The 26436-nt window shown below is 40.3% G+C and overlaps 1 protein-coding gene across 11 annotated transcripts in view; it reads left to right on the forward strand.

The window, feature by feature from the left end:
- ITGB6 (integrin subunit beta 6) overlaps positions 1 to 26436 on the forward strand; it is a 127700-nt gene that overhangs the window by 87121 nt on the left and 14143 nt on the right. For 10 of the 11 annotated variants that reach the window (XM_081814332.1, XM_081814331.1, XM_081814330.1 and 7 more), the window contains 5 exons: positions 5454 to 5543; positions 12397 to 12531; positions 12748 to 13165; positions 18141 to 18363; positions 20784 to 20881. In XM_081814332.1, the coding sequence (XP_081670458.1) occupies positions 5454 to 5543; positions 12397 to 12531; positions 12748 to 13165; positions 18141 to 18363; positions 20784 to 20881 (964 nt within the window). Of the gene's footprint in view, positions 1 to 5453; positions 5544 to 12396; positions 12532 to 12747; positions 13166 to 18140; positions 18364 to 19811; positions 19889 to 20783; positions 20882 to 26436 lie in introns of those variants that run through there. The other variant, XM_081814340.1, reaches the window with a different exon arrangement.

The following is a 26436-nucleotide window of genomic DNA, read 5'->3' on the forward strand; positions in this document are numbered from 1 at the left end:
TCTAAAGCTTTGGGACTTGCATTTGCCAACAAAGTTCTTCAATTCCTCTCAAAAAGCTGGGTAACCTTATTAAGGGAAGATCTGAAGTCTCCTCAGCAACAAATAGTCAGTGTAGCCTCTTTGTTCTCTAAGTCTCTGTTCTCCAGTGCCTCTGTGTGCATTTGTTTGTCTCAGAATGGTCATGCACGGTGGGTCCATTCGTCTTCCCTTATCACTCTGTCACTGCCGCCGAGCACTCGTTCAGCTGTGCACTATAGCTCCTTGGCTGACAAGATAATTACATTCCAGGGCAGCCTGGGAGAAAGACAGGTAGCCTCAAAAGTTCTGAAGCCGACTACCTAGTCATAGCTGGTGCAGACTTCAAGATCAAGCACCTGATCTAATTAGCACACTCCCTTTGCTGACTGCCTGACTGTGGAATGCTGACAATTGAAAGCCTGAAGGCAAAGCAGATATCATGCAACCCAGAGACAGACATTCATGCTACCTTGTGCCAGAAACAATTACATATTCTTTTTGGAATCTTGGGTGTCCTAGTAACACAGTCAAGCCTGGGGGTAAACTTTTGCATAATACTGGGAGTCCTGCATTTACTGATAATGAACAGGAGAACCAGCAGAATAAAATCCCACAAGAATGAAAGACCTCAGGGGAAGAAAGCCTTCTGATTGCCTTCAGAAGAAGGACTTATTTCAGCAAACCCAGCCCGCCCCTAGCTCTGGAAGAAGCACACCGCTCAACAAAAGCAAGGCATCACCAGCAAAGAGCTGTTTTCCTTTGACCAGATAAATAGCACAATACAGTCCCCCAGGACAAAAAATTTTTGCTTCTATGCTTTTGCCACTTGGTACGTTTCTTTCAAGATGTAGCCTTTCCATTTGAAAGTGATTATATCGTCCCAGTGTAGACGCCCCCTGCAAGTACTTGAGAACATCGTCAGTTCTTTCACAGTTTAGCCATTCTAGCGGGTGCACACTGGCACCTCATTGTGGCTTTAATTTCTATTTCTCTAATGATTAATGATGCTGAACACTTTTGCCATACTCTTTTGCAACTTGAATATCCATTTTTTTTTTCCAGATGTCTTTTCCTTGTCGATATGTAGGAGTTGTTTAGATATTCTGGTGCCAAATCAGATGCATGTATTACAGATATTATCTCCCACTCAAGGGCTCCTCTTCACTTTCTTAAAGGCATCTTTTCAAAACAGAAATCCCTACTTTTAAGTCCTATTTATCAATCCTTTCCTTTATATAGCTAGTGCTTTTGTGTCCTACTTAAGCCCTTCTTGTTATCCTTAGGGCAATGAAGTTATCTCCCCTGACTTCTATAGTAATAAAAGTCAGAACAGTGTTTAGTCTTTTAAGGGAGGGTAATGACTGGGAAGCAGTACAAGGGAAGATTTCAGGGAGCTGATTATGCTCTATTTTTTGATCTTGGTGTGATTATACTTGCTTGTTTACTATTTAAATATTCATTGAACTGTATACTTATTACTTGTATGCCCTGCATGTGTGTTATACTGCCATTAAAGAAAGAAAAGAGAGAAAATGGACAAATAGGAGTGACTATTGAAGATATACAAGGTAATGACTACACATATGTATCTATATGGTGAGATATTAGAGAAAATATTTGTGGACATATTATATAACATCATAGGTTCTCAATCTATACAAGCCAAACTTTGACTAATGTATTTTAGCAAACAAAAAACATTTAGTAATACAGTTGAAGACCAGAAATACTGATGTTGATTAATAATATAATATTGAAATAAATGGTCCCTCCATATTAATGAAGCTTCACAGAAAGAGTTAAGCAAGCATAGAGCCTAAAGAGAAGCAGTAGGTTGGTTTTACAAATTCTTTGTTAAAATGCTCCTAGCAGATATATGGCAAGTCAACCTCTCAGGCCTCTGATGAGGGGCATGAGTAGCCTGGTCTGTATAAAATGGTGGCTACTGAGTCTCAGGTGGTGAAGAGTCTTTGAGACCACAGCAGAAATGTCAGAACAGTAGGACAGAAGGATCCAGGAGAGTTACCATCTAAGGCAGAAACCCAATCAAGATGTCCAGCAAGGATACAGTTAATACTGAACCATGTCGCAGAGCCTAAACCTGGAGATGAGTGAACCCAACAGGAAGTGCAGTCAAAGCAAGAATGCAGGTTACCTCGGGAATGTCCCTTCTAGCACCAAAAGCAGCCAAATATCTGCCACGGTCCTTAGTCTGAGTCACTCTGAAGTAAAAGCCAACCAGTAGTCTGTGTGTGGATAGCTGAGGTGGCAGGTGCCTCTGCAGGTCCCTCTGCCCTCAACCAAGCCGGAGGAGACACCTGACAGCTGGTTCTAACAGCCAGACACCAAGAGGCCCTGACCTTGGAGACATTCCCTGAGAGGAGCCCAGAGCGCAGGTGTGAACTCAGGCACTTTCCTCTCTAGCCTTTGTTGCCTGCCAACTAAATGACCCCCTGTCCTCTTCTTATCCTCCTTCCTTAACAAGCAGGAAATTTCTAAGGAGGAAATGAGAACTGTTGGACAAATAAGAAATCTTTTTTGAGATGGGAGCATAGTGAGGAAATAAATAGGTTTTGATGAAGGAAGTTAAGAAAACTAAGGCAATCAAAAAAAGCTGACTTTGCAAACATGAGTGAGAAAAGCAACCGTGGGAACTCCTGGGTGGCATGGTGGCAGGAGAGGGAGAAAAATCCATAATTAGGATAATCCATGGGCAGGTAACAGGGAATTCAAGCCTAAGAAATTCAAGCCCAAGGAGTTGGCATTTCTAATCAGCTCATGAAACATTGTGTTTTTAGAGTTCACCATTTCTAATATCCAAGAGTTATCTTTTACAGTCGCGGTGCTATAATTTATCACATCCAGGCATGCAAAATCATCCTTTTTCTAACATTAAACATGTTTAATCAGGACAATTTATAATAGCACTTTAGGGCTTTAATGAAAGAAAGGCATTTGACACATGATATTTACAGTAATCATAATACTACAAGACTTAAAGCATAATTTTTTACAGTGTTAGATCAGGAAGCCAAATTGTCCATGTTTTTAGTTAATTATTTGCAATGCTTTGGGGAGAAATCAGCATCCAGAAATTAATTAATAGTTTTCCTCTACACAATTGTCAGAGTTATCACAGGGTACTGCTCCTAGCTGCCAACTCCTTTATACCCTCACTCTAGCAGCAATCAGCAAAGGCGATTAATGTTAAACCACTTGTTCTGATAGCCAAATGCCAAATGTTATACCACATGCAGGATCATAATTATGCTCTAGGAAGTAGATGGATTTGGCTGTGTTAACCAAGAATTAACCCAAAATTCAGAGGCCACTTGAACTAGTGCTTGTGGAAAGTACCCCTTATACCTTGGCCTTGGAAAAACCAGGACATTTTTCAAGGCTAGCAGTTTCATGCAAAGCTAAGAGCCATGAAATTCTTCTTCAAAAAGATCCAAACCTTTCTTCATCAAGCTTTAAAGTTTGCCTTTGCCTTCTCCTTTGGGACCAGTCAAATTTACATACATTCCAGCTCCACTTGAGTGAGATTCAAGTTCCTATTTAAGTATTCGCTGTTAACCACAGGTCTCATGCTTCACGGCCCTTTTGACATGTGTTTATTTGAAAAGGTAAGTCAATGAACCGGTGCCTTCCTCATATTTGACAAGTTCTACCTGACTCAGGGAAACAGAGTGGGGCCCACCTTCCATAGGTGGTGATGTGGGGCACCGGGTAATGGGAGGAATGCTACTTGGATTACTGTCCATGACCCCTTCAAAAATCAAATGCAGTGTCAAGGCAGAGTGACAGCTGACACTTGTAAGAGTTCAGATTTCCATCAACTTCAAACTTAAACACTGAAATAAGTGGAATATTACAAAACCCACCAATTAAAAGCAGCACCCATTTTTCCATACGAGAGTTGTAGAAACCTTGGACTTACCCCAGGTACCCACCTCTAGCAAGTGTCCGGGACCTCCTAGAACATGTTGGTGTTCTAATGTCACCCTGGCTTCACTTGTTCCTCTCCTTGGCTCCCCTTGACCTGATCTATTTATCTAGTATCACGATTATAATCAATAATTACTATAATTCTAACTTAGTTTTGTATATCTCCTAAGCTACTTAAATCTTCTTGGGAATAAGACAGAATATCATTATGTTTGAACCAGAGGAGGTACTCTAAATCCTTCACTCAAAACTTATTTCTCTTTCTACATGTCAGTTTAATAAATTCAGTCATCTGATTTCACGACACACAGCAACTCAGAAGACCACAGCTGACAAAAAAGAGTGATGGTCTCTTCTTGACGTAGCAGAGCATACGAAGCCTGCTTAATAGGTGTTGAATGCAACAATAAATGAATGAATGAGAAAATTGGTAGATGAGTGATACCTTACAGCTTAACAAGGAGAAGATAGAAACTCTTTAAAAACAAATAAAAGAAGCAAAAGCATAGCAGTTGGGGTCCACTTGGTATGAATGTGACCTACCCATGGATTTTAGAAGTCTTTGATGATTATAGAGCTATAGTTAATATTGATAAGTATGACTGTTTCTTCAAGAAAACAATCCAAGTATGCTTGGGAATCTTTATTTAAGAAGACAGAGGTATGTACCGTACACTTAAGAAAACTTCATTTCAAAATAAGTTTTAAAACATAAAACTTAAGGGAGGGGTAATTTTCAGCAGTCTGGAAAATTCCCTTCTTTGCAATGCCTCATTCCCTGGTCATGCTTCATACCTGGAGTGCTGCTGAACTAACGTGAGTTCTCTGCAGGTGGGAATGACATCTCGGAAAAGGAGATAAGTGGAGAATGCAGATGGTTTAGAGATAGGTTCTGACTGACTCCATCGTGATGAGTGGAAATCAATTCTAATCAACCCCAGCACCATGGTGACGTCCCTAAACGAGTGCTCATTACCACTAGGAAAGGGGGTTAATGGCAAGCATCCAAACAACTCACTCCTTTTCTCCAAGCGATTGACAACTGAGACCCCTGGGCTGAATGACTTGCAGAGGAACCTGATGGCAGAGAGGGGCCAATGTGGGACCTGGGTTTCTGTAACCATTACAAAAAAGAGAAGATAGCTCCTGGTAGTATGCTCAGAATTTTTTGGACAAAGGATGCTCTGCAAATGGAAGACGGTATATAAGTGCTATTATTATTATTTGAGACTTGACTCCAGTTGTGATATAAATCACAGCTCTAGACTAAGGCAACCACACATACTTGATGTCCCCAGTGGCAACTCGGACCAGTCCACTTCCCACTTGGGCACAGGAAGGAGCCCCAGGCAGGGCCACGGTTTATTACCAGGATCCTGTTTCCCCCAGCCAGTTAAATAGAAGTGATCTCAACCAGCAGGCTGAAATCCACACTTAACTTTTCTTGATTACAGGGAGCAGATTGACTTATTCTTTTTTGTTTACAGAATTATGCAAAACTCATTCCTGGAGCTACAGTAGGGCTACTTCAGAAGGACTCTGGAAACATTCTCCAGCTGATCATCTCGGCTTACGAAGTATGATATTTTACAGTTGGCTTCTTGGTGGTTTTTTTTGCATTTCGGTGGTATTCAAAAACTAAGATGTGTTTTAGGCAGTTAAATGCACTAGGATTTGTTAGTGGAGAGAGTACTTATCCAAAGACAATCTCTCTGCACTAATGCAGCCAAAATATCAATTTTGTTCTCCTTATTTGCAGATATTCTTCCTGAAAGGTGAGGCCCAAGGTAGAAAAATCATAACCTGATCATAAAGTTGAAGTGATTTTTATAATAATAACCAATAGCAAAATTTTAATTCTATTGAACAGGCTCCATGAACCTTACAATTAAGCTCCCCTCTTCTCTGCCTGAAAAAAAATTAAGTTTAAAATACCAGTGAGTAACAGAAGGGGCGCCTGGGTGGCTCAGTCAGTTAAGCGGCTGCCTTCGGCTCAGGTCATGACCCCAGGGTCCTGGAATCGAGCCCCGCATAGGGCTCCCTGTTCTGCGGAAAGCCTCCTTCTCCCTCTCCCACTCCCCCTGCTTGTGTTCCCTCTCTCACTGTGTCTCTCTCTGTCAAATAAATAAATAAATCTTAAAAATAAATAAATAAATAAAATAAAATAAAATACCAGTGAGTAACAGAACTATGTGGAGAACTAACTCCACAGGCTTAATAAGATTACCTCATAACTCAAAGAGAAAAAAGACACCAAAGCATATCAGGAGTACCTCTTTGTAGATTCTCTGCTTTTGAGAACCAAGGAATTTTTCATTTTTATGGATATATACATATAGAGAGAGACATATATACATATATATATATATACACATAGACATAATTTTTTTTTGCCTTGAGTTTGTAAATTAGTACCAGAGGACAGCATTCCTCCCTTAAAATAAAATACACAGCTATAGGGTTGCTATGTTCTCTTGCTTTGCCCCCATTTCATAACTTAATCAATGGTAGATGGCCAGTTACCAATTCTTTTTTTATTTTGTTTCCTAAGTTCCATTTTCCTTTTTTGCCTTAACTTACAAAGAAAAAATACACACACGCACGCATATGCACACACACAAAGATGAAAATGAAGCTTAAGTTAGGACAGAAATGAAAAAAGTAAATTTTTATAAAGCAGTAAAGCCCTAATAGTTATTCTAAGCAGCAGTTACATAATGACAAATAAATAAAATTCTAATTTTGGATGTTTTAAAATTACAAATAAATGACTTACATGCACTATATGCCAATATCAAGCATATACTGAGCCAGTGGTCCTTAACTAAATGACATTTCAGAATCTTCTGGGAAGCTTTTAAAAATAGGTGTATCCAGATTCCTCTCAGACATCTTAGGAGAACTTTAAGGGAAGGAAGAGCCACACATTTTGAAAAAATACTCCCCAGTGATTTTGACAACACCCCACCAGTTTTGAAACTCATTTTAAGGGGGAAAAACAAGGTGTTTCTTCTCATATACATTTCCTCAGGGAATCAAATAACAGATGTGTCCATTAAAACTATAGGATGAGGGGTTTTTTGAACTTATATCCTCAGAAACTTCAGTTTTCTTAGCTCACATCAAAAATTAACTACCACATTAGCTCATGCTTGAAATTCTTCCAGACAGGAAAGCTTGTCAACAAAATACTATAAAAACCATCCTCCCTCTTATGCGGTAATTAAAGTTTTAATGTGTAGAATCAGATAAAATCACACAGCAATCCTCCACTGCATTAGAACACACTCAATTTTCTTTAACCCAGCGCTCTCAGAAGCATTGGCCACTAACATCTTCAAAGGAATTCAGCAAATTAGAAAACTGTAAACATCAAAAACATTTCTCCCTCTTGTTTGACCAGCCCCTTCCATGCTCCTGCTTACTGCATCAGGATTTCTGTCTCACTTTGCGGTCCCAAATCACCCACATAACTTACAGGGCGGTAGAATCAAGGCATCACACATTTGAAGTGAATCTCATGTCCTTATTTTACTGTCCAAAAATATAAAGAAGTCTCCATTATGCTTATACTATATAATCTTGCTCTGGAGTTATTATTATAATGTCATGATTCACTGAAGGAAGTGTGTAATAGATCTTGGCACTAGTTCAAATTATTTTTCTATTCAGTTATTTTTAAATGTATTCTAAAAGGACTTTAAAACTATGGGGATCCAGGGGCACCTGGGAGGCTCAATCAGTTAAGTGACCAACTCTTGATCTCAGCTCAAGTCATGATCTTGGGGTTGTGAGATCAAGTCCCATGTCTGGCCCCACGCCGGGTGAGGAAGCTGCTTGGGATTCTCTCTCTCTCTCCCGTTGCCCCACCCCTCTATAGAATAGAATAGGGGCACCTGGGTGGCTCAGCTGGTTAAGCGACTGCCTTCAGCTCAAGTCATGATCCTGGGCTCCTGGAATGGAGCCCCACATCGGTCTCTCTGCTCCTCCAGGAGCCTGCTTCTCCTTCTCCCTTTGCCTGCCGTTCCCTCTGCTTGTGCTCTCTCTCTCTCTCTCTCGCTCTGTCAAATAAATAAATAAAATCTTTAAAAAAATTGAAAATAATAAAAAAATTATACATAAAATAAAAAATAAAATATGGGGATCCGTTGACTGGGTTTCTTTCTAGTCCATAAAAAGAAAAGAAAAAGAATAGATTGAGAGAAAATACTTCTGACTAACTTCTAGTGGGGCAGAGGTAGACAATTTGTGTTTATAATTATGACACTGAACTTCAGTTCAGTGTCATATCAACATAAAAACCCTTAAATACCAGATGTGTATTCGTTTGACCATCATTCGCTAATTTTCTTCCTTCCTTAAACATGTAATAAAAGCTACTGAAATATCAGTGCTCCCAAGGATACGCTCCCCTATTAGTATTTAAGCTCCAGAAGGGAAGTGACGTGGTTTGTTTTGTTTTGCCGGGTTCATAGTAGATGCTCAGTAAACGATGAAATATACAAATAAACATTTATGCTCTTTCTTTGGGAAATTCACATTAAAATATTCCTGGCAAAATCTACAATATGATATTCCAATTATATCAATGTTGAAATGTCCCTTATTTTAGTCAGATTATGTCACCCACTTTTCCGAATTTCAAATCTACAGACTTGCGGGTCATATCCCTCATTTCTCCTTTTACTCCTGACTCACCAAGCCACCGTCTCTAACATTACTCCTGCTTCACCTCCTGATGATTTCAGTTTCAGTGTACATATATTCCTTCCTGTACCCTGGCCTCTGTTTCTTGAACTCTGCTTCTAAAATGATCTTGTCCTCCTCTTTTGTCATACCTTAAACTTTGTCATTGCTAATAGACTCCTCTATAATCTCAGCTTCATGCAACCCATTCCCCACTCACCACTTCCTTCCTTTTCAGCTCACTCCTGCTAGTTCCCCTAGTATTTCTTCCAACCCATCAGGATCTCCAATTAGTTGACCCTACCCTCTCTCTCTCTCTCTCTTTTTTTTAATTCAAGTGACTCTACCTTCTCTTTTCAGTTCCTTTTCAGTTCAGTTCTCCACTGAGGTTGCTTGGCCAATCATGGTCCTGGTTAATCCCAACTGTCCATTCACCCTGCACAGCTGAACAGGAAGGGGAAAAACATACAATTGTGCTAACCAGTCTCACTTTAAATTCATAATCATGAACCTCAGGAGGACCCTCAATGCTGCCCAATAACCATGCTATATATACTTCTCTAGGAGACATCAAAGTGCAGATGTCTAGGGGTCAGTTGATATGTTAGTTGGCAATTTAGGAAGGTAACCTGAACTCTCCTAAACATAATTCACCAATAGTTTTCTCCTTCTCAATCCCATCCTTCATGTTGCTAGGGTCAAAAAGCTTAAAATGATCTTTGACTCTCCTCTTTCTCTTATCCTGAACATTTAATCCAACAGAAAATCTTGCTGGCTCTATCTTCAAAATTATTTAGAATTTAACCCAGAACCACTGCCTTCATCCTGACCGGAGCCACCACCTTCTCTCACCTGAACGATTGCAAATGCCTCCTAAATGCTATTTCTCATTTCCACCTTTGGTTTCCTACATTCTGTTTTCAAAAAAAACAAAAACAAAACCAAAAACAAACTAGAATTTTCCTTTAAAAATATTAAGGTCGTAACACTCTTCTATAGATAACCCTAATTGTTTTCTCATTTTACATAGAGTAAATGCCACATTCTTTAAAACCACCTACTAGGACCCTACCAGATTTGTTCTCCTCCACCCCATTACCTCTGTGACTTCACCTCCTATTACTCCATCAGAGAGTTGATCCAGTACAGCAACTCTGGCCTCCTTGCTATTCTGTTTCCAGAGCAAGCCAGACTCCTGCCTCAGGGCCTTTGCACTGACCGTACCCCTTTCCTGGGACACTCTTTTGACAGATATCTACATGCTATCTGATTCCTCACTTCCTTGAAATGTCACCTTCTTACTGAATCCTACTCTAACTACTTTTTTAAAAATTGCAGAGTACACCCCCTACACACACTCTCTTAATCTTCATTATCCCACCCTAATGTTTTGCATAGCACTTATCACCTTCTAGCATGCTACATAATTTTCTTATGTATTATGTTGTTTCCTCTCTGACTTCCCACACTGGAATATAAACTACAAAAGGTCAGCTATTTTAGTGGGTTTTGCTTCCCAAGCCCCTAGAACAGTGTCTGGCACATCATGGACAGTCAATAAATATTTTCTGGATGAATAAGCTTATAATGTAACTAGTTGAAATGAAACAGATTTAAAGAGTAAATTTTAATACATGATAGAAATAATCTTTGTGACTGAGAAATGACACTCCAATCGCTGATGAAGACCGTATTCTGAAGAATCAGCCTTACGTCCATCTTCTGAAGGAGTGACCATATGGGGCAAATATAAAAGTAGGGAAGAAGAATGACTTAGAATTTACAGTCAGCAACTTAGAATTTGGAGGAAGACAGGGTCATCTTACTAGGCAGTTGGCAAAATTATACTTAAGGAAAATTTGAGGCTGAATATGCTTTTAAAATTCCAGGAGTATAGGGACTCAAATCTTCTTAGATGAGCTGAAGTATTACTTAACTCATAATGTTTTACAATTTATTTTTATTCTGTTTTATTGTTTTTATTTTTCATAGTTTTGTTTTGTCCTCCAAATGTAGACTTTTATTTTGCAAAAGAAAGAGGAACAGAGGAAGTCTACATGATAACACTAGATTTCCCCATAACAAATAGCTCTTTCTTCCTCCTTCCCTGACATTCTTCCCCCTGGAAAACTTTGTCTTTATCTCCACTCTGTCATAACCTATATGTTTCACATCTAGTCTTTCTCTCTTCAATCTACGTCATCACATTTACCAATGGGGTCCCGATCCTTGTACAACATCTCAGCTTTCTTGACTCCAGTCTCCCTGCCCCCTCCCGTGTAAGTCTGACAGACATTAAGTCTGTCCTGCACACATCTCCCAGACAACTTCCCTGCAGCTATATTTTCAGCGGATCGGTCCCCTGCTTTAAAGCTATAAGGAATATTATTTCCCACAGGTCTTAAGTCATCTCTCTAAACCTCAAGTCTCTTTGCTGTCTGGTATCTCCCAGGACAGCAGGAGTCTGGGCTGAGTCTGAGTCCCATTTGTCCCCATTCTATACACTCCTGGCACTGAGCTTTCTCTCTCCTGGTCCCCTCCCCTGAGACACCATTGTCGTCCTGTCCACACATCCACATCCAACATAGCCATTAAGGACTTCTAATACTTCAGCCTTCACTGACCACTCTTTTCTGAACTGTCCCAAACCTGCAACTATATGACATGATTTTTTTTAAACTTAATGGTACTTTGATTGACTTGCATGTTAACCGCTTTACTTGGTTCCATCTTGGGTTTTTTTTTTTTTTTCCCCAGCAAAATGAGAATCATCTTGAGGGCAGAAATCCCATCTTACACTCATTCCCCAGACCTGACTCTACATTAAATGTACAATAGGTACATAATAAATTCCAATATTGATTTCGAGGAACAGTTTCTCCCACATTTAACATCTCTAAAGTTGGGATATGTTTTGTGATTAATGGTGTCTTATAAATGCTGGGTAGAAGTCACAACGTAGTATTCATTGCCTGCAAAAATATAAAATCGGCCCTAACTGTGTATGTTGTTGTCACCTCGATTTGTTAAGTACACTATTGGTGTTAGAGATGTTGAGTGTAATTGCCATTTTTAAATATTTTCTTAGAGTTTGCACTATGATTTGATATTGAAATGAAAAACTGTTGTATATGCAGCAATGTACCAAAACAGGGTATAAATTTGATATCAATGAAGCAAATACTCACTGTTGAAGGAACGATTGTGATTCGGTGTGCCTCGCAAAGTAACAACCAGCTGCTTTATGGGGCCTAAGAAATGCTGATACTTACAAGTAAAGGAAGCTGTTGTTATGTTGTGTTACCGAGACACAAGCAAAAAAATGCCTTTTAGATGCCAAGCAAGGCTACTCAGGGCTGGAGAATTTGCCACATCCCTCAGAACAGATAAGATAATTTTCAAAGCCATGATAGACTAATAGGATTGATTCATATGTTGCACAGAATGATCATGAGATATTTTGTCAGAATGTCACTGTCATAAAATAATGGTGTGTTTCATAACCGATAGCCTCTTAGACTCAAGAAAAGGTGGCACGTATCTGTGCATGTATGTGCGCGTGCATGTGTGTGCGAGCGTGCGCATGTGTTTGTCTTGCTGGCTTTCTTGCTTGATTGATGGTATGGTGAATTACTTTTAGACCCAATTTCATTTTATTCTTTTGTAGTTTAATGAACAGGATTCACAGATTCTTCTGGTTGTATTTTTTGGTTGAGATTTTAACTCTTTCTGTCCTAACTAAAGGAACTGCGGTCGGAGGTGGAACTGGAAGTGTTAGGAGACACAGAAGGACTCAACCTATCTTTCACGGCTATCTGTAACAACGGGGCCCCCTTCCCACACCAGAAGAAATGCTCTCACATGAAGGTGGGAGACACAGTAAGTATAGGGTCAACAGATTGTCTGAAAAAATATTCAGGTAAGTCAGAAGTTCCCTTGTTGCATTGAAGCTGGATTTTTCCTTTCAAGAATTTCAAAAGCGGTTTTCAAAAATTCCCTAATAAGAGCTTTTGGCAAAGCTGATCCCCGTGCACCTTGGTTTCCTGTTACGCATTTCGGTGGATGGAAGAAGATAATTAGTATTTTCTTTTCCAGGCTTCATTTAACGTGACTGTGAGTATACCAAACTGTGAGAGAAGAAGCAGGCACATTACCATAAAGCCTGTGGGGCTGGGGGACGCCCTAGAAATACTTGTCCGTCCGGAATGCAGCTGTGCCTGTCAGAAAGAGGTGCAAGTGAACAGCTCCAAATGCCACAATGGGAACGGTTCCTTCCAGTGTGGGGTGTGTGCCTGCAACCCCGGCCACATGGGTCCTCGCTGCGAGTGTGGCGAGGACACACTGAGCACGGACTCCTGCAAGGAAACCCCGGATCACCCCTCGTGCAGCGGGAGAGGCGACTGCTACTGCGGGCGGTGCACCTGCCACTTGTCTCCCTATGGAGACATTTACGGGCCTTACTGCCAGTGCGACAATTTCTCCTGCGTGAGGCACAAAGGGCTGCTCTGCGGAGGTAGGTGTCGTCTAAACCCACCGCACACCGCAACTCGGCGAGCATCAGGAAGGGGCTTTGCGTCCTTTGCACCTTCCCCAGTTTTCTGGGCAGAGTAGGCGCTCCATACATAGTCGCTGATCGAGGGAGCGGGTTAATCTCTAGAGCTAAGGTAACTGGTCTTCGCTGGCATTTTCTCTGGGTCTTACATTCTCTTGGGGTGAGAGCTCTGCCAATTCAACTCACATCTCTCTTGTTATTTCCCTCAGAGTTCAGTAGGCAAGAAATGGAAATGCCTTCTCTTTGGTTATTACCCAGACTCCACAAAATTGCATGTAATCTGAACTCCATTATCTTCCAGACTTTTCTCGATCAGGCTCTTGGGTATCCTACCCAACTCTTAAATGCCTATTACTTTGGGAAAATAAAAAGCTAGGCTGCTTAAGGAGCATATTGCCAAGGACAAGGGACTCAGAAATACTAAATGAACTTTCAGGGCCTTCATTCATTCCACAGATATTTATTAAACACCTATTATGTGACAGATACTAGATTAGGCACCGGGTATAATAAAGATGAATAAGGACATATGAAGGCTATGGAAAGGGTAAAAATGAAACATTGCCTGGAATTTTTTTAAGATCGAGAACATGTTTAAATAGCAGAAAAATATATGTTTTAAAATCCTTTGCATATGGAGAATCACTGTAGTTTAAGAATATATTGCATATACTTTGACTATTATAAAAATCATTCTGATCTATATCCATATAGTTAAGTATAATCTATCTGCATAAGAATTGCAAATGTGTTCATGTTCTTTAAAATGACATAAATTTGTGTTACAACAGGAATATTAACTAACAGCTGAATTTAAGCTCCCAATGTCTCCCCTTTTCAGTATGTGAGCAGGCAGCTTTTCAAAACAGAAAGCCATTATCTTTAAAGAAAACTAAGAAAGTTATGTTTTCAAACTACAGTGTCAGGAACATATAAAAGAGACTGGTTTTCAGGAAAAAAAAGGCCTGAGAAGAGAAGCCTCAAAGAACTCCGAGCTCTTTGAAAACCCTGTGATGCCCTGTGATACCTCCATTTCATTTCTTTGCTGCGGCTCTTGCTACCAACATGTTCCTCTGAGGCTGCCTTCTTTCTTCTCCCCAGAGAATGAAAAATTTAGGGTCTGTCCAGATTGAGACACATTTCTACCCCCTTTCATTCGGAGGTCTATTTCCTTATTTAATGGGTGTGTTTCCAAACCCACATCAGTTCTCTTCTCATAAGATGTAGGCAGGACACAGCCCGAAGCCAGAGGCTGTCCCGGCGTCTTGTAAAGACTATGCTCGGCAGATTCCCAGATTGCATCTCTAAGAAAAATCTTTTAATAAAATATGTGCTCTAAACATTTGAAATCACCTTTCCAAAAAAATTCTACCTGTAATCTAATACAACAGGATAGCAGTCTTACCCCCACCTATATTTCACTCTTTAAATCTCAGATCACAGAAGTCTAGAGCAGTGTAATTGCCGACCTGTGCTGAGCAACACAGTTCTTCCAGTTTGTGGATGGTCTTTCACTTTACTTGGTGCCATGCATGCAAACGGAAAAGCACTCAGAAAGAGTTGACTTGATCTGTGCATTGTAGTTGGGAAGGTCTGACAATAGGGCCTCTCTTTGTATCAGATACAAGGATCGCTAGAGACATTCTATTTAGAAAACACAATTATTTCCTTAGCTGGACTCAGAAAACTTCCCTAATGCCAATTTCCTTCATATTTGAGGGTACTTTACAATTCTCAATCTATTAGTGTTTCTCAAAATCTATTTTGTTTGTAGTAACATCGCAAAGGATGTCACTGTATTATTAGTAACTTTCTCTTTAAAAATGTATGATAGGGGCACCTGGGTGGCTAGGTCACTTAAACTTCCGACTCTTGATCTCACTCAGGTCTTGATCTCAGGATCATGAGTTCAAGCCCCGAGCTGGGCTCCACACTGGGCGTAGAACCTACTCAAAAAAAAAAAAAAAAAATTTTTTTTAAATGGGATAATAAAAGTAATATTATTCAAATTCAACAAATAGTTATGGATTACCTACTACGTGCCTGACATCCTGCTTAGTGCAGGGATAAAAACTGTGCCTGACCTTGTGGACAGACACTCTGTTGTTTGCAGCAAAGGCCAGAATATGCTCCAGCTCCCCTTCTCATGCAGATCTCACTTCTTTGACAACAAATTCACTCTGCAATGTGCCACTCCTCTGAAGGCCTATTACCACAACGTTCTTTTTCATGTACCTTCTTTCATCCATCTTTAAGTACTCACAGATATAGGGCTCCATTGATTTATTCTCTTGCCCAAATTCCATTAGTCTTTTATATTTTGATTCTAAGAAATGGGAAACTAACAGGCAAATGGCATTACAGAAAATACTTCCTGCCATTATGCACTTAGAGTTATCAGTCAATGGCATTCCAGAAAGACCTATCCCTCTGAAAAGAGCCTGACAATTATGTCTTGATCTTTGGTCATCATCTTGCTTCTACATGAAGCCATTGTGAATGTTTTGTTGTTGCTTTTGTGGTTGTGGTTATATGAACAGGTACTTTATAATTGGTTGCTTGTGGATATCAATTAGCAGTGATATGGTGGATGGTTCTGGAAAGCCCACAGAAAGAAGGGCTTCTAACTTCTGACAGGAGCTCTTAATTTCTGCCAACTAATTCTTACATGCAGTGATACACTTGGGCATTCTCGAAGGAAATGCACATTTCATTTGACTATTTATAGATCACATTAATTTTCTGGAATAAACTTTAATATAGAAATCTATCCCTATCATGAGAATACGTTTCCCTTTTTTGCTGAGGAAGAAACAAAAAGCAATTGTATTTTAGAGGATAACTTAAGACGAGCTATGTCTGCAGCAAGTTTCCATGCACCGCCTCCTTCAAGCTCCTCTGCCCTAGGTTTCCGCAGCTTTGCTCTCATTGCTCTCCTACTTCAGTTCCCTGGTAAGATCCTTCTCTCTGATCACATTTTTTAAAGATTTATTTACTTGAGAGAGAAAGAACATGAGCAGGGGAGAGGGAGAAGCAGGCTCCCTGCTGAGCAGGGAGCCCCATGTGGGGCTCCATCGCAGGACCCTGGGATCATGACCTGAGCCGAAGGCAGATGTTTGAACGACTGAGCCACCCAGTGCCCCTCTCAGATCACCTTTTAAATGCTGATGATCTTCAGGGCTTCTCTCAGTCTATCTGTTTTCTCTACATGACCAATCCACAACAGCTTTACCTGCCATCTATCTCTGATGGGTCCAAACCTCAAACCTCTCTGCCTCTTTTTCCGTATGTATACATACGTGTGTCTGTGTGTGTGTGTATTATAATTGGTATTATATATATATATATATACACATTATATGTGTATGCCTACTACAATGTCCCATGGGTCCCTCAGAACTCAACAGAGCCAAAAATGAACTCATCATCTTCCCTACCCAAAGCTGCTCTTCTTCCTCTGCTTGAGAACAATCTATTCGTTCAATAATTAAGCCCTGTGCCAGGCACTGGGGAAAAGTCAGTGAGCGTGAGACGTCAGCTTCCATTCCGGGTCACTAAAAAGCTGCACCATCCACTCAGCAGCCCAGTCTGGTCACCTGGGGAAGATTCTATCCCTCTCTCTCTTCCCTGCCCCACTGCACCATGGCCGCAATGGCACTCATGCCCTGAGTATTCATCACCTCAACTGTATCCTCTTTCCTCTCCATTTCCACTCGCACTGTTCAGGACCTCAGATCTTCTTTCCTCATTTGCTGCAACAAAACCTCCTAACCAGTTTTCCTGTCTCTAGTTTGACCCTCTCTACTGAGGCCAGGATATTTCTAGACACATGGCTATTTGTTCAGGTCTCTACTTAAAATTCCATAACTTTCAGGATAACAGTTCTTTCTTTAGCCCATAAAGCTTTTCATGATGTGATTTCTGACTTTCCGTTGACCTTTCCAACACCCACCCCCCGCCATCCTGCCCTCCTGCCACAGCTCATATGCACCTTTGGCTCTATCTATATGAAACTACTGTGGGTATTAAGCAGGTCACATGATTACAGACTTCTGTCATTTACCTATGCTTTTTTTCTCGGCTTAAAATGCATGTAACCCTCTTCTGTCTTCTATCTATAGCATCCGAATTCAGCTCAAGCATCACCTCTTTTGGAAACATCCCCAAATCGCTGATCTAATTTGAAAACTCTCCCTCTGTGTGCATAACACTTATCCCATTGTACTATATTTACTTGCCTGTCTCCTACTCTAAACAATAAGCTCAGTGACCTTATTTAATTTTGTATCTTCATGCCTAATGCAATCTTCAGCACATGATATATGCTCAATTAAAGTTTCTTAAATAAATGAATTTGTTGAGCACTCACTATATGCCTGTAGGACACCTAATTGGTGAATGCAAAACTAGAAGAGTTACACATTATCTCATCTGACCACAACTGCTATAAGATTTTATTCCCTCTATTTGATAGATGAGGCTTTTATGATCACTCGGCTTGAATGATGTAGAGGTGAGGCATTATCCAGGTCTGTGCTGCATCTCTATCTTATGGCACCCTAATTAAAAGCAAAAAAAAAAATTGTAAAAACAATTTAAATACACACACACATACACATAATCACACACACACCCCCCAAGTTGCTATTATAGGCTTCTAGATTATCTCATTTCATCTGGCTATAAGTTCTTTTTGATATAACATCAGGTAATCAGATTGGTCTTCAGTTAAGAGACCAGATCAATAAATATACACACTTAGCAAAATTCGTTCCATAAAATATACCTACACTCACCGCTCCCCCTACTCCCCACACGCTCATTTTTTTCTCATTTTTCTTCAGTCTTTCTGATGGTGTTTAAAGGCAAAGGGAAAACATGCTCCCCCCACCCAAGTAGCCATGGCCCTAATCATCACCGGGCGTTTGTTTTGCAGATAACGGCGTGTGTGACTGTGGTGAATGCGTGTGCAGGCCTGGCTGGGCGGGCGAGTACTGTAACTGCACCACCAGCACGGATTCCTGCGTCTCTGAGGATGGGGTGCTCTGCAGCGGGCGAGGGGACTGCGTCTGTGGCAAGTGTGCTTGCACGAATCCCGGAGCCTCTGGACCGACCTGTGAACGTTGCCCTACCTGTGGTGATGCCTGTAACTCTAAACGGTAATGTCTCAACTTCCCTCCTGTTGCTTTTGGTGGGTTTGGTCTCTGAGCATCCACCCAAAAACACAAACCCACCAGGTCCCTGTGATCATCAGCCTGGAACATCAGTGTCTCATTTGCCTCTTTCTTTGTCCTGATTATCCGGGACCACAATGTCACATTTCTGCTAGAGACAAGCCTGGGGAAGCTGAGCTGATGTCCCACACTGATAACATCAGATGGCCTTTCACTTACAATACCAGCCACACAGAAGGAATGCCCTGGAGGTAGACGGATGACACCCACATTCAGTGCCTTTTCAGGGGAAACAGACAAGCTTCTTCCTTATCTAGAAGTGTATAGCCTCACCGGGCTGATTCATTCCCCTCTATAGACCCATGGAGGCAAAAAGGCAGAAAAAGGATCGTGGCTTTCCATTTCTTCCCTCTTCTTTACCACTCATGCTCTTTGGCACCTCTCTTTGGTTGTCATTCTACACAGCTATTGTGTGTTGTGTTTTCTTTTATACCATATGAACAACAACAACAAAACACTTTTTTTTTGTTTTACAGTGAACCACTATTTCTTTGGTTGGTAGCTAATTTCTTAATGGAAGTGGGGGCAACATTTCTAGGTCAAGTGAGGCAAATCTCCAAATGGGCTGTGTGATGACATTGCAGTATATAATGTATTATGCAGCAAACATGCTTAAGCAGTTCGTAGTTTCATTGACTCTATACCCAACGTGGTGACATTTGCATTTCCAGTGTAAACAAAGTAAGAAAATCAATATTCACTCAGTCGTTCCTCACCATTCAGGTGTCAAAACTTCTCTGTCACTGTGCCTGGACATACGCCAAGAGAAGTATGGGGACATGGTTAGACTTACTTGAATGGAATTAAATGTAAAATGTCCTTTCAGGATGTTTCTTCCATTATTTATCTATTCAATCTTCTCTATAAACATGATTCAATGTAAAATGTGGCTTATAAAATATGAAGTTAACAGTCAAGGTAGTTTGAATTTGAGGAATCAGGTAATCTCCTTGGTGTTTATCTTAGCTTTGAGATGAATCCATTCTTCCATTTATTCATTCATACATTCATTTATCAAATAGATATTAAGTACCTACTGTTCACCAGAAATCCTGTTAGGCCAAAGGCATACAGTGATGACTGAAACAGTTACAGTTCCTGCCGTCACAGGTGCTAAGAATCTAGTGGGAAAAACAGACATTATTTAAAGTAATTATAATGATATCTGAGCTCACACTCAGGGCAGGGGTATGACACTAGCTTGGGCAGACATCAATGAGATGCACGGAGGGGTAGAGGTTTTAAGGGTTTCCGCAGTGTCCAGGAGTCCCCTGCAAAACCACTCTAAGTAAATATATAACCTAGATAAATGCAATATACTTGCAGTGCAAAGGCAATTTCCAGCCAAGACTTCTATCCCCACTCCCACATAGATTGCGGCTCCTCAGCCCTTCCTACAAAGGAACACAGAGGCTTCCACGGCAAGAGAAGTAACCGGTAAGGGTCAGGGAAGGCTTGCCTAGGGCAGGGCACTTTCGGCTGAGATTGGTGGAAGCCTGAGGGCGGAGCATGGGGGGGTGCTGCACAGAATGTTTCCAGCACTTAAAAGAGTATACATTTGCATGGCCTGGGGAAGAGAGGCAGGATGATACGTAAGAAAATTTTGCTGTTTGGGGTTACTCCAAACAGAATCTGGTTGTAAAGTGATTTTCAGCACAAGATTAATTCAGAGTCTGAGTTTTACTTTGCTGCGTAGACATCACTAGAGAAGCTTAATTCCCTGGCTATGTTTTTGGAAATACACTTTTCTGTAAGTAGCAATCGTTTATTAAAAACCCTGCATGAATGAGGATCCAAGCTGTAACCTCAGCTTTTGAAAATACCCCTATAAGGCTTAGACTCATTCAAAATAGTTACAGATAAGTGAATCTTTAAAATAGTCATTCATGACATGTATGAAATCTTAGAATTCTTGTTAAAATACAGACCATTTCTGTTAAGAAATTCAAACTTTGGTCACTGATCATATTTTAGGAGCATACACCTTTCTCATGAGAATGTAAAATGAACCAAAAAATTAAATCAAATACCAAAATAAGTGTGTCTTACTCTTGGGGTTACTTTGTTTGTTATTTAACCCATCAGAAGCAATCATTATAAATAAATGAGGATAGTAGCTATTATCAAGCCTGGCTCACAAAACACTGATTACTAAGGGGAATCAGAATAAAGCAATTTCCTCTTGAACATCACCCAAATATCTTTCTGAAAGTAACAAAAGGCAACGTCCTCTATGAGACACTCTTATAGCACGAATCACAGTAACCACATTAAAGCAGTATCCCAGCTGCATATCTGTTTTCCACCAAAATGAACTGATAAACTCTACTGAATAATGTTCACAGGAGCTGCATTGAATGCCACCTGTCTGCAGATGGCCAGGCCCGAGAAGAATGTGTTGACAAATGCAAACTAGCTGGGGCGACCATCAGTGAAGCAGAAGGTTAGACTGGTCTTAAATTGCTTTCTTTTCCTTTATATTGTTCTTGAGAGGCAGAAACTCTGTGAAGGGCTTTTCAGTAGCTCGACCTCATTTGAACCAGGGCACTAGTTCAACATTAGTTTTTTTGGTTTTGTTTTTTAATTTTATTATGTTATGTTAGTAACCATACAATACATCATTGGTTTTTGATGTGGTGATCCACGATCCATTGTTTTCGTATAACACCCAGTGCTCCATGCAGTATGTGCCCTCCTTAATACCCATCACCGGGCTAACCAATCCCCCCTCCCCCCTCCCCTCTAAAACACTGTTTGTTTCTCAGAGTCCATAGTCAACATTAGTTTTTAAGAGTAAATGCATCCCATAAGACTAAAAACGTGATGGTTTGGGATACAAGCAATTTAAAGTCATAGCTATTCTATTTGACTTCGGCTCTGTTGGCAAGCTCACCTTTGCTTAACAAATGCAATTGTAGAGAACTCCAGAATGTTATTTTTTAATTAGAAAAGAAGAAAAAAAATTTTTTTTAATTTTATTTATTTATTTGTTGGAAAGTGAGAGAGAGAAAGAGCACAAGCAGGGGGAGCGGCAGGCAGAGGGAGAAGCAGGCTCCCTGCTGAGCAAAGAGCCCAATGTGGGGCTTGATCCAGGACCCTGGGATCACGACCTGAGCAGAAGGCAGACGCTTAACCGAATGAGCCACCCAGGCATCCCAAGAAGAAAATTTTAAAAATAGCTAAATGTTAACCCCTAAAACTGAAATCATCCTCTATCATCCTACTGCCTTATCTCAAGATAGGACAAGGTGAAGTGTAAGAGGGTTTCCGGAGAGCAGGCCTGAGACACCAGGTAGTTTCTGGTTAGTGGCCATTTTCCCTCCACTCCTTTACGTGTGCTTTAACTCCCAACTTTCCAAACACGGGTGTTACATGACCACCCTTAATTCCCTGTTGCTCACCCCCCAAATACAAGAAGGGCCTGTGACCTTTAACTGCTAAGCAAACTCGGCTCTTGCTTTCTTTCACCATCATTTTAAAATTTAATGACTTAAACTTGGATTCTTTTTAATGGTAAAATATCATCTCAGATATTTAAATTGGTTGTATTTTGGCTGGGAAGCCCACTTAAAAAATAATTTGTGAAGAAGATGACTAGCTCCTCCTCAAGGGACAATCTAGGGGGATTTGTTCTTCCAGCATCCCAAACTCTGCATTCTCAGGCAGCTCTGGTGGACCTGCTGCTCTACACGCTTTAGAGAAGGGACCAAGACGTATCTCAGGCAAAGTGCAATAATCAAGACAATGTATGACACTCTAGGATATGTGTCTTGAAGAGACAGAAATAGAATAGAGAAATTAATCCATTTCCAAAGTGGAATAAGTTAGTGGCATTTATATTGTTTTGAAAATCACGTACATTGTTTCAAAATTGAGATTTCTGACAGTGCACAGTTGAATAACCCCATATGGAGGAACATGATTAGTGCTCATAATACCCCTCAGTTGTGCCTTTCTGGTGACTAAAGATAGATATGCCAAATAACCATAAATTGGGCAAGATGGTGTGTACCTTACACTAATACTGAAAGTAGGATGCCGTAAAATCACTGAGGAAAGCAGCATTTGTGGACTGGCCACATTAGTAACTAGCTCAAAGTCAGTGCATATCCTCGGGCTTCATTTCATGGCAAACAGTTGAGATATTTACCAAGTGTTTCTAAGAAATGCCTAAAAATTGCAGAAAATGTCCTGCAAATGACTAGAACTCCATTCACAGGCAGCATGGGAAAGTAATGTGCTGAGGGGGAAAAAGAGTAAACCTTGGAAACATGGTTAAGTCCTGAACAGAGAGTTACTATAGTTAAATACATAGTTTTCTGAGTAGATTATCATTAATGCTTGGATTTGAGAGGAATAATAGGTCTCAAGGGGCATTAAAAATATTTGCATATTTTTTTAACATTTTATTTATTCATTTGAGACACGGAGATACAGAGAAAGAGAGAGCATGAGCAGTGGGAGAGGCAAAGGGAGAGGGAGAAGCAGGCTTCCCGCGGAGCAGGGAGCCCGATATGGGGCTCTATCTCAGGACTCCTGGATCATGACCTGAGCCGAAGGCAGACCCTTAACTGACTGAGCCATCCAGACGCCCCTTGCATTATTCTTTTTGTGTAACTGGGTAAATTATCTTCAAAACAGGTGAATACAACTATTTCTAACTGAGAAACTGAAAATAATAACTGGATTCCTAATACCATTTAAAGCACTAACCTTGTTGAATTTGAGAGAAAAAATATATTTGTCAGCCTATGAATTAAAAAGTCACTTTCCAATGAGGATTTTTATAAGTTCTATTTCAAGTTACTCACCCAGTATGACATTGATCACATCATCTTGAAATTATCACCACATATTTGCTCTTGCATAGGGGCTTTTATCAGCTCATCCTTCCCCCAACAAGCACATGGAGAGTAAAGTAAAATAGCATAACTTTATAATCCAAAGACATTATTCCTCAACTGCTGTGGAGACTTGCGTGAGCATCTCTAAAGATACGTGGTTTAACTTCACTCATTCCATTTTGCTGAAAGTCACTTTTTATTTTATTTTATTTTTTTTAAAGATTTTATTTATTTATTTGAGAGAGAGAATGAGATAGAGAGCATGAGAGGGGGGAGGGTCAGAGAGAGAGGCAGACTCCCTGATGAGCAGGGAGCCCGACGTGGGACTCGATCCCGGGACTCCAGGATCATGACCTGAGCCGAAGGCAGTCGCTTAACCGACTGAGCCACCCAGGCGCCCCTGAAAGTCACTTTTTAATTTACCCCAACACTCATGTACTCAGAGCATTGTTGCTCAAAGTGTGTTCCATGGAACACTAGTTCTGAAAGTGCTGGATGGTCATATCAGTTTGGGAAATGGGAAGCTAAGCTTTTTGTTTATTTCACAGGACTCCTGAAAAATTATGCACATTACATTAAATGTGCGTTGTGAATTTTCAGGAGCGGCAAAAGGAAGAATTAGAGTAGGGAAGGATTCCCGAACTTACTTGACCACAGAACCCTTTCTTTTCCTTGGGAAACTGTTCCCCTGAGAACTCCTGACTCGTCCCCAGAGCACAGATCTTTAAATGCATAGTTGTCTTAATTCAGTGGTGCGTGCACATAGTTTATATTTCTGTATCCTTCCGGGACCTTCCTGGATGCTGGCCTCCTTACCGCCCCGCCTTCTCACATTTCTTCCTTTTCTAAGTATAATTTCATGGACTGCCTGAGATCTTATTTTCATCGTATTATTCTAGGGCAGCCCTGCTGGCACTCATAAAGGAGGGTAAAAAAGAAAGGTCCATTCCTTAATGAACAACAAAAGAAAACCTTAGCGGCTCACTATGCAAATCTCCAGCCCAAGCTGGACCCTTTCATTGCACATTCAATAATACCATTTTAATACCCAAACAAGACAAAACTGGCTAAATCTAGAGTCCTAACAGTCATGGAAAGGAGTGGTGAAGTAATTAAAGCTAGAAGGGAGTCATGACTCAAAGGTCATATTAACAGTTTCATGAAAACTTAAATAATCCTGGTGAAGTAAATTAAGCCTCTCTGTACTTCAGTGTAGCTATTTAAAAGAAAATAAAAAAGCAGGATTAATATTACTGAAAGGAGTGTTATAAGCTATTTGTGTATTTTCTACCTGAGAATAAGATGTTCCAGTAAGTAAGCTTGAGAGGAACAGAGTGGGTGTGCACTGTCATGGCCAGTGGGGGGGGAGGGCTGGAATCTCTCCAACAAGAAAAGGCATTATTCTCCAAGACTTCATGAATCCTAGTTAATTGGAGCAGTGTGGTAGGAGGACATGTGGTAAAGACCATCTAAAAAATGACCAAAGTATGAGTTATATATGCAGTCTTATTGCATGACATAACACACAAAATAACACAAATATCACTAATCAACTGTTGCCCAGAGGTTCCTGGATGTCATAATCTGATCACCTTATTAAAAATACTGTTAAACAACTCACTAAAATACAAGCTCCTGTGCATACCACTGCCCTCTCAAATCGGATACCCAGGAGGGTCCCTGGAATCTTTATTGGAAGAAAAAATCCCAGGTGATTTAGATGATCATAAACATTTCGGAATGACCAGATGAGAATGATTTAGAATTAGATTTCCTAATAGTCCTAGGTAAATAGGTGCTTCTAATGGATTCAAAAACAATTTCTTCACTTAACTCTATCATCTGAAATCTTACCCAAAATGTGAAGTGTTTTACTAGTCCCTTTTTTCATAGATAGTACAGACATCCTTCTCACAGACCCTGACATGAGGTTTTTATCTTATAAATTAAATGCAAAAAAAAAAAAAATTTAACATTTTCCTTTCTGTGGCTAGGGCATTGTTGAACAAAAAATAGCATATTATTTACTTTTTCTTTGTTAGAATCAAAGGAACACATATAGATTCTGTTTTATTAAAACTTTTATTTTTAAGTTAATGAGAAAAGTTATAGGTCTAGCAAGAGTATGTCCAAGATTATCTAGGACAGTCCCAGTTTCAATATTCTGACCCACTGTGTCATAATACACTAATATTGGATCATATGTCAAAATTATAGGTTAAAAGCAAATAGTTGTTCTAGTTACAGGTTTCTGAAAAACAATTTGGTTTCCAGAAAAAGTGTAACCGTATCATTACAAAGTCTCCAACTTAGAAGATAGGAGAATTTTAAGCAGGTTTGTTTTGTTTTGTTTTTTAATTTGGACAATGCTACAGAATTCTGGCATAGGTAGCAGGCCGCTGAAAATTCTGAAAATTGTATTAACATCTCAGATTGACCATTTTACTATATCTTCGATTCCTGTAGTGACATTCATTTTCTGTCTCTTGAATATGCTCAATAAGAAAACATTTCTATTTGAAAAAGATCTGAGGAAAACTGGGTTATGTTTGTTTGTTTGTTTGTTTGTTTTAAAGATTTTATTTATTTATTCATGAGAGACAGAGAGAGAGAGAGAGAGGCAGAGGGAGAAGCAGGCTCCCAAGGAGCAGGGAGCCTGATGTGGGACTCGATCCCAGGACCCTGGGATCATGACCTGAGCCGAAGGCAGACGCTTAACCATCTGAGCCACGCAGGCGCCCATGTTTGTTTGTTTTTTAATTAACAAAGGGGCTATACTGAATGGTAGGCCAACTGTCCACTGGGTTCCTTTTAATCTGGGGTTTACTTTCATCCTCCTAGTCCCTGAGTACATAATACTTCAATGTCCACTTCCTGATATTAATTGATATTTACTGTTGTGACAATACATGGCCAGCAATCTTGACTGTGGGAAAGGCCCCCTTAGAAATATCAGTATCAGTTTGGGCTGTGTAGTCTTTTTCTGAAATGTAATCTAGGCTTCCTCCCAGATGCTCTCAGCCAAGAGGAACATACAGCCCCCTCATTACCACAATCAGGGCCCTTCTATTCCCAAAACAACTAGGCATACGTGCCTTCAAGTACTTTCACTCTTTTGAAATCCTGCCCCCCATCAGTTTCATAAGTGCATTTG

Source organism: Leptonychotes weddellii, chromosome 3 (assembly GCF_054177405.1).
Source record: "Leptonychotes weddellii isolate Sample4059 chromosome 3, ASM5417740v2, whole genome shotgun sequence".
NCBI lineage: Eukaryota > Metazoa > Chordata > Mammalia > Carnivora > Phocidae > Leptonychotes > Leptonychotes weddellii.